General features: G+C 36.8%; 1 protein-coding gene across 1 annotated transcript; it reads right to left on the bottom strand.

The window, feature by feature from the left end:
* Positions 1-670: 670 nt before the first annotated feature.
* LOC140922526 (uncharacterized) lies at positions 671-7,457 on the bottom strand. Its single transcript, XM_073372505.1, has 9 exons — positions 6,968-7,457; positions 5,733-5,959; positions 5,205-5,325; positions 4,825-4,891; positions 4,161-4,440; positions 3,357-3,532; positions 2,974-3,004; positions 2,796-2,889; positions 671-2,347 (listed from the first exon to the last, which is right to left on the bottom strand). Exons 1-9 carry the CDS (start codon positions 7,284-7,286, stop codon positions 1,839-1,841), a joined length of 1,824 nt encoding a protein of 607 aa, XP_073228606.1. The 5' UTR covers positions 7,287-7,457; the 3' UTR covers positions 671-1,838.
* Between the last annotated feature and the right edge of the window lie 1,759 nt (positions 7,458-9,216).

Here is a 9,216-nt window from a genome sequence, read left to right as displayed (position 1 = left end):
AGGGAAGGGACATCTGCCTCTGGGCCTTTCTGGGATGTGCATGCATCCACCCTCCAATCCAAAGCCAGGGTAACTTTTTAAAGGTTCCTTTCGATATTAAAAGCTGTATCCTCTTATCAAAAAGGCTATCAAAGTTAAATTGGCTTCGCATATGACTGAGCAGTAAGGCCAGCAGAATAGGGCAAAAGCTATCCAAAACTTTTTGTGGTTACAAAATATAGGTAAAGAATAACCCAAGCCTTTAATACAATTTAAAAAATTGTCACCTGACAAAATATGCACCTGTAAGGCGTCAGATATCGGCATGACCCAAGCCAATAATAAGAAAATGAGACAAAATGAAAATAGTATTCTCAATTTCTTGTTTTTATTTGACGATGAGTTACTGACGAAAATACATTAACTTATTAAAATCAATAAATAAATAAATAAGTTCTTTCCCCAGTGCAGCGCCTAAGTGTGCTTGCAACCAAATTCTTTTTACATTTTCTGCTGACGAATTCCTAAAGGAAAGACTATTATCTTAGCATGTAAAAGACTCACTCGCGCTCTCTAACTTTGACTTTCCAGCCATTCGTGACCCCTTCTTTTCTAAACTAAGTTAGATTTCTAAATTATTATTTTTTTATCTGCTAATATTGCAGTAATAATGATGATAGGTTACTCTGTGATTTATTCCCCAAAAAAATATCACGAAGATCAAGAGGTACGCCTACTCACTGTTAATCTCGTTCAGTTGATAGGCTCAACTAGATGTAACTATAACGCACTACCTCCAGGTGTCTTTGAATTTTCATTGCGCGTTTTAAGCGACGTAATTTTCTGGTGGGAAAAACGTTAACTATAAAACTTGAATAGGTGTTCAATACACTTTTTATCCTCGTAAAAGAAGGAGAGACAATATGTTTAATGGCATTTGTTTATATTGTTAACTTTCAAATGTGGAGGCAGAAATATGACTTGTCTCGGCTACCGGAAGCACCAAATTTAACTAGGAACGATTAAAATACTTTTTTTCTCTATAATGCCTTAAATAAGAGAGAGTTCATACCACATCAGCGTTAATTCTTCATAACGTAAACTCTCTATTTATAACCTTTATAGTGTTTATTTCACTAAATAAACATTAATATCTCTATCATACCCAAATAATTTTCAGGGTTAACTTTTCCAATGCATTTGTTTCCAAATTTGTCAATGAAAGAACAGAGAAATATCTATATATTGTTAACTTCTCGTAGAATTCTCGTCGAATCATATTAGATTAACTCTCCTAAACATTAGATAATTCCTGCATTCATTGCAATCATTCAACTACTTGCTGGTAAAATTTATGATACATTACGCATTACCAGTCAGATAATCTTGAAACGCTGGGAATGAACCAAATATTCTTCGTTTTTTCAGGTTACTTAAGTTAGGATGTCGTAAGCCATTAACCTTCGATAGTTGATGCAGTTTTCAAACGTCTCTAGACATAAAGTCGCCTGAATCAAGTCAATGACTCCGGGCTCTCTAAGAATTCAGGGAAATTTGAAGGCTCTTCGTGTGTACCCAGTCAGTTGTAAATAATGGTGGGAAAGTACTGAGTACATAGCTAGGGTGTCTATAACAATTTCAATATTCAGTTCACGCACATTACACTTCACAAATTTCAACAAAATACTGATTATACTTCATCCTCTTCTTTAACCCTTTAAGCACCAATATCCACATACAAATTCTCCAAACTGATCTCTATACATTTCCATAAAGAATAAGTAAAGAGAATTTGATAAAAGATAACGCATTTTTCCATAGGTGATTATTTTATCAATTCTCACAAACTATTCTCTTAATTATGTATTGATATTATTAGGAGAAAATTGATGTTTGCAATCATTGGGAAGAGACACCTCCTCCAAAACGTTATATATTGGTTCATTTATACATTCCGGATCTTCGCCCGATCCAAAAGGGCTTTCTAAAGTGTTATAAACTGGCTGTTCTGGAAAAATGGAGTCAAAAAGACTGGGATTCTCTGAAAGTTCCTGATCTGGTTCGTCTGGAACGTTGTACACGGGTTCAGTGCTCTCTTGTGTAGGATTTTTCATTGGTTGTACTGTGGTTAATTCTTCTAGAAGGCTGTAGATGGGTTGTTCTATAGAAACGGCACCATAATTTTGGTAAATGCTGTCATTAGTATCTTGATTACTGCCAAGTCCATAGATATTGCATCCCTGTTGAAAGTTTAAGGGAGCGTAGAAATGATCATCGATGCCGGGTTGTGTCTGGTTCTCATCCCTACTAAGTGTCTCGTCTCTGTATAGAGGGTTGGGGATATCGTAGGTGGAGGCATACAGTGCTGCTATAAGAAAACATACAAAGCATACTCAGCATCATACAAGAGTGACAACAAAATCATTTTTTTAGTCTATTGAACAAATTTCCAAGCTGTTTAACTCGATTGCTTGTTTACTATAGACTTCCAAATGGTAGGCCCGGCTCGATTTCAGACGGAGCCAGCACTCGAAGATAACCACGAAATGACCGAAACTGAAATAGCAAACCCTCTGTCTCGATCGCACTACTTATACATAAAACAAACTCTGTAATGCTTAGAGAACTACTAAAGACTACTAGAGACGTATTATATTTCTGCAAGAGGCCAGCACTCCTATTATATATTCGACCTGTACAAGGTGTACGATGAGGTGAAAAATCCTGATACAGGAATAACCCCGAATGCCTAATACCTTACCCCAGATGTTCAGAAAGAAACATTTCTCCAAATATATTGCAACTTTGACACTTACGCGGTCCTTCAAGTGTGAGCTCATTGTACAGGTCATCACCGTCTGGTTTATGAGCTATCCTAATTTGGCTTGTTTTAGACGAACTCGATGAATTCTATGAGCAGAAATATAATAATGAAAAACATGAATTACAACGGCTTGTAATTATTTCACTAAAAGAATTATACACGCTGCTTACCTCTCTCTTCCTTCTTGAACATGGCATCTCACTGAAAAAAAATAACGATACATTGTTTATGGTTGCATAATTTCTGAATCAACCAATCAAGTAATAAGCTTTTCTTTTCTATTTTTTTTCTCTGAGACGTGAGCATTTCCTTGTTTTGGTACAAGAACGGGTACTGAATTAAATGAATGCTATTGTTAATACGACTCCAGGAACCAGCTATGTTGATGAGTTTTAAAAGGAATAACCAGCGAACCTTTTGTGCCAACCTAATACTTCTCCTGATTCCCAATGGGTTTCCAATTAGTTTCTCCTCTAAATTTAAAAATGACACTGATAACGACAACCAATACAAAGTATCAGTTGCACAAACATATATGCAAAATAACAGATACCTTAAGCCGCCGTGTCGGTACAACAGCAAGCCAACAATTATAAAGATTATAAGTAGACTGGAGGCAACGATTCCGGAGATGATTCCTAAGGAGGATGGGTCATCTGCACTGTGTTGCTTCTCTTGGCCGGGGAAGGACTTGGTGAGAACCTTTACAAGGGACACAAGAAAAATATACATAAACAGTCAGTGCATCACCTTGTGAAACAAACTAATTCCAATCAACAGAGGACACTGTAGGGACCTCGAGTCAGTTTCATCATTATCTAAAGTCCATAATAGCGGGAATATATTTCAGTCAATCATCTGTAAATTATTTTCCCCCGGGATCTACATAGTTGATGTCCCAATAATCGGGTTGTCCGTTATAGTAGGGTGTGCGCAAGGCGAGAATTGCCTGTGGAAACATAGTCATAATCTTCCTTGGTTATTATTAATTGCCATTTAATTTTACATATACGATTTTTACTCCAGATATTCGCGTAAACGTTTTCCGACCCATAACCTGCGTCTTTGGTAAATGATCGACATTTGGTGAGACATTTTCAGCATTATGGGCATACTAAACATCTGGACACATGAATATATATGTTGAAATAATTGTCATTTTATGCTCATCAGAACAGTTAATCTTCACCATAAATGGACGTTTACCTTCCATAAGTGACTAACATCTGGTGACCTATCATTTGTTATTATTATTAGAAATGTTCATGCTATACAGCAAGGTACCTTATCATAATATCGGTATCATTGTCGTATACTCTTGGAGCATTAGTACTTTTACAATCAATGCAATGCTTACATGAGGGCTTTTTCCTGGATCAACTGATTTTGTTGATGGAAAAAAATCTGCTGGAGAAATTTCGGAGCTTGTCAGTTGAACTTTTGATGAAGTCGACTGGGAAGAAACAACGCTACTTGACGCAGGTGTGGCAATAGAGGTCGTAGGTTTGATTTTGGAGATGGCTGATGTAGAGATGGTGACCGATGATGGGACAACGCTGCTTGAAGCGGGTGTGCCAATAGAGGTCGTAGTTGTGATTATGGAGATGATTGAGGTGGAGATAGTGACTGATGATGGACTGTGAAATAATTGCACGGCTGCAGTAGTAGTAGTACTCTGTAGACTGTAGGAAGTTGTCGCTGGGCTTTTAGAGAAGCTTTGTGTACTATCAAAGATTAGTGATGGTGTTGTGAATACAGTCATAGTTTTGTGAGAGATAATCTGTGGAATGTCCAAAGTACTCGTGTAAGTAGTCTCTGACGCACTAACCAAGGACAGAGTATTACTCTTTGAAGCTGTTGTTTTAGTAGTTGTTGTTGTTGATGGTGATGACAAAGACGAAGACGGCGATGGTGCGGAGGAGGAGGATGAGAATGAGGCTGAGGATGGTGATGGCGGCGATGACGACGACGACGACGATGATGATGATGATGATGATGATGATGATGATGATGATGATGACGCTGTTGCTTCTTCTATTGTCGTTGTTGTTGGGACTGACGGTGGCAAATTGGGTACGGAAATCGAGCCTACAAGAATAACAACGTAATAATGCATTCAAGCAAAATAAAATGTTTTTTTAGAAGCTGGCTACACAAACCCAGTGTTTTTTATATATGCTTTGTATTACACCAAGGTTTTTTAAAGGAATTTGTACTTAAAAAATAGCAAAAAAATGATGAGCTAGCTATAATCACTTTCAAATTCTGCGTGATGGCAACTTAATAATGATAAGCTGTCTTAGTTTTTAACTATTGGCTTATTTTTCTTTGAAATTCTGGGAGGTAAGGAACATAAAGACTACATCAGAAGAAAAATAATATTATGAATGTCATAGCTTACAATTTAATGCTCCTTCGAATTTGAGCAGCATCTTCCTGAAGCGGTTTGGCTTTGTGCAGTGGATGGTTATTTTGATGATTTTCCCTTTCAGTAAATCAGTATAAGATGGATTGCTCGTCACCTACAAACCAAACGATATTTACATTTTTAGAAGAGTATCTGCGTGCCTTCTTTATAAGCCACAGCTTAAACCTTCAGTAAGGAAAAGCTAAAACCACTCCCCTCCAAATACACTGCTTTTTAAAATCTATACTGATGTTCTAAATTATCCGTAAAGCAGTGCAGTGTTACTTCGTTTTTCTTGGCCAAAAGTAGCAACAATCTTAGGTGGAGGGTATGCTCTTATTCTCTTTCTAAAAGTGCGCGAAGATCACACAACTCCCTCACTTTTGTGTTTCTGGGTTTGTAAATGTTTGTGTTAACAAAGGTGCTAAAAATCTTTTTCGTGGAAGCAAATAACATATTAAGAAGGCCTGCATAGTACAATGCCAACTAATACAATGTCAGATAACTCGAGGATTTTGTCACCTTAAGATAGTATTTTCTATCCTTTCCTTGCCATATGTTGAACGCTTTGTTACTGATTCCTTTGATGACGCCATCACATCCAATAAACCAAGATGAAGCTGCGTCCACAGCACAGTTTCTCCAATTCTTTTTCAAAGAGATCCTTCTGTTGTCATTAGCACGTAACAAACGAAGTTGACTGTCGTTGTTTTCATTTTGGAAAAAGGCGTAACTCAGACTGTCAAAGTCTATTTCAAAAACACAAAGCACATTTTTTAAATCCTTATTAAATTTACTTCTCTCAAGCATAAATGAAAAAATGGTAAAAGTTAAGTGAGGGGGGGGGGGGCAGATTCACGAAAGTTCTCCTAAGTTATCATTAACAGTGCTTCAAACTCTTAAGTCTGCACTCCCTATAAATAATTTCACAAATGTCCCCTGATCATGAATCATAAGTCGAGAGAAAGAGACAGCTACTCGATGTATTTAAGCAGACTATATTCAGTGGCTTTAAGCGTCTTTTTTTTTCTTATTTTTTTCTTTCACTTTATTAAAATTTTTTTTTTTCATTATTTAGCTATTTAGTCGGTCAGTTATAATCGATTTTTTTGAACAGTCCAGTTTAAATCTTCAGCTCAACGTGTTCAACAATCATTCCACTTCTGTCATATAAAATGTCCTTGATCAATACATTATGTTCTACGATGGAAAAGTTTAGCAACAAAAGCAGTAGCGCGTTTTTTATTTGTTCAAAAGAGTTTCTGTTGATTAATAAGGACGTAGAGTAAAGTAATACTACCTTCTATAACATTTGAGGTATGTACGTTGAGGTTTTTTGGATTTGCCACGCGAGTTCGAAGAAGTAGTTTATTGCTTTATTTACTAATATTGGTATCCCCCAAAAATATACAAGTCAAATAGCGTAGTTCGTCACGCAGCTTGCTACAGTTCACTCTAAAACAATATCACATTAACAAAAACAATATAGTATAACATGTTTTTCTTTGACATGAAGTTTAAACTTGAAACAGCAGTTTTTGGACAGTAAGAATACGTATAGACAAAACGACGACTTTTAATGTCCTACCATACAAGTCTTTTATGTGAAAAACATCTTTAGATCATTTATAGCCTTGATACAGCGGCTATTAGTTAGTACATTTCGACAAAGAAAAATAGTTAAACGCGGCTTAACACAAACATCAATACACTGACTCAATATTGGTCATAAAGTCAAGCTTCAAAAACTTACTCACCAAGCAATTTCCGAACTTTTGAATTCATTACACATTTCCATTCACCCGCAGCAAATAACAACGTAGAGGTATCGCTGGGGCACGAGCAGTGCCACTGGTCATTGCTTTCGCTTTTGGCATTGAAATTCTCGCAATTCATAGAGTGGTCTTCAGGTTCTCCACAAATAACAGTATAAGGAATCAAAAATCTATCTGTGCTCCTTTCCCATCCGTCTGATGCATTTGGCATTGTTCTAAAAATCTTTGAAATGGCTGAAGTCGCGAAGGCAGCCATGTAAATCAAAATTAACAACGTACACTCAATCCTAAGTATATCCATTTGTTGTGAAAGTTTTATATCATGAAGGGTTCATCTAAAATGATACCAGTGCATGCTTGCTTTACTTTCGAACGTAAACGTGGTAGCAGGCTGCAGCATTATGAAGATCGTGTCAGTTTCAGGAAATTCAACAACGTCAAACGTTATGTAAAGTTACGCATATTATCGTTACGGTACGGTTCAATTGGTATCCTGACATTTTGAATTTCCTTCTTTGGTATATCATTAGGAAGGGGAAAAGGTGTGTTGAGTACGCAAATACTTAAAAAAAACCGCCACAAGCTGTGTGGATTAGTGGATACAATTAGGATCATTAATGATTCTGTCATGAAGGAAAGAATGTGTAAAATACCTTGGTGTCCTTATTGATTCAAAATAGGCCACTTGCACTAGGAGGTCACGTGACCAATGCTTTCTTTAAACAATAAGCTGGAATCTTGCTGATGCCAAAAATTGACAGAGCACACAAAAATCATCTTACACCCGAAATTTGAGAGGAAACGCATTTAAGGGAGATATTTTATGGCACTTTGATTTTTCAACAAAGTAGTATCATTTGTATTGGCCGCCATGTTGGACAGCATATTCTTGCCCTCCAACATGGCGGCCAAAACTACTTTTTGCTTAGATCTTGTTAAACGTTTGATAGTTACGCTCAGGTATGCTGTAAACGTTCCCACATCAACTTTTCAACATTTTCCTTGAAGTTTAAGTCCAAAGTTTGTGTTCAGAAAGAGGTAATTCATAATTTTAAAAATCACATTTTGGTCACGTGACCAGCTACGAACTTACTCATTTTAAGAAAATGGTACAGGACTGCAAAACCAGATCACTATTATTTTGTTAAAGATATGACCCACTAATCGTTTTTTGAAGAAAAAATCATATAGCTTTCATTTCCATAAAAACGATGTCACATGACCTCTTAGTGCAAATGGCCTATTATCTTGGACGCATGATATCACATATATTTCTATCAAAATCAGCAAATCAATAAGTATCCTTGCAGGACAAAGGCATTTTGTCCCTTCTTCCACTTTATTAAACATATATTGTTCTCTTGTACAACCTTTCTTGTCCTATGGTATAGCCGTCTGGGGCCAATCTGCTCCTACAAATTTGGAGAAAATTTTGATTCTTCAAAAACGTGCCCTTCGATTGATTCATTTCAAACCCTTTAGGTTCGACGCTGTACCTCTGTTCAATTCTTCCTCTTAATTTTCTCTATTTTAAGACAATCTACATTATTATGCACGATGCATCCAATAAGGTAACACCTCCAAACGTTTCCAACTTATTTGCCTGTTCTTCAAAAGTACATCATCATAAAACACGATTTTCTGCGGCTGGCAATGTCTATAACTTTTTTCTTTTCCTTCCCGGCTCGATTAGCTATAGGCTAATGTGGGGAAAGGATTAATTATGGCTTGTATCAAAAGTGTTTTTAATAAACTTGAACTTCAATAAACTTGAACTTGAACTTGAACTTGAACTTGAACTTAAACTTGAATAGCTGAATCGATTACCCTTTGTGGAACTCTTTTTATCAATTTAAGCTTGCTTTAGGCTTAGTCAAAGAGGACGTGGGTAAAATATAATGGTCACTTTATAGTATAGGAAATGTACTGAAAGACAGGGGCTATTTGCACGAAGACGTCATCTGACCACGACAACCACAATCCTTTTGTTTTCTTATGTAAATTATGGTTGGTTCACACCAGCGACGCAAACGGAAGCGCAAACACAAGTACAAGAAAATATCGTGTGGACAACTTCAAAGCAAATTCAAGCGCAAATGCTGGCACCGGCGCAAAATCGTTGGCGCATGCTTTGCATTTGTCCTTGCCTTTGCCTTTGACAGGTGGCAAAAGAGACAAACCAAACGCTTTAAAAAAGCTAAAATGCGCGTATCTCCCTGTTCTTGCTTTTG

The sequence above is a fragment of the Porites lutea genome, chromosome 13, assembly GCF_958299795.1.
Source record: "Porites lutea chromosome 13, jaPorLute2.1, whole genome shotgun sequence".
NCBI lineage: Eukaryota > Metazoa > Cnidaria > Anthozoa > Scleractinia > Poritidae > Porites > Porites lutea.
Note: the sequence above shows the minus strand (reverse complement) of the source record. Positions and strands in the feature narration are given on the sequence as shown.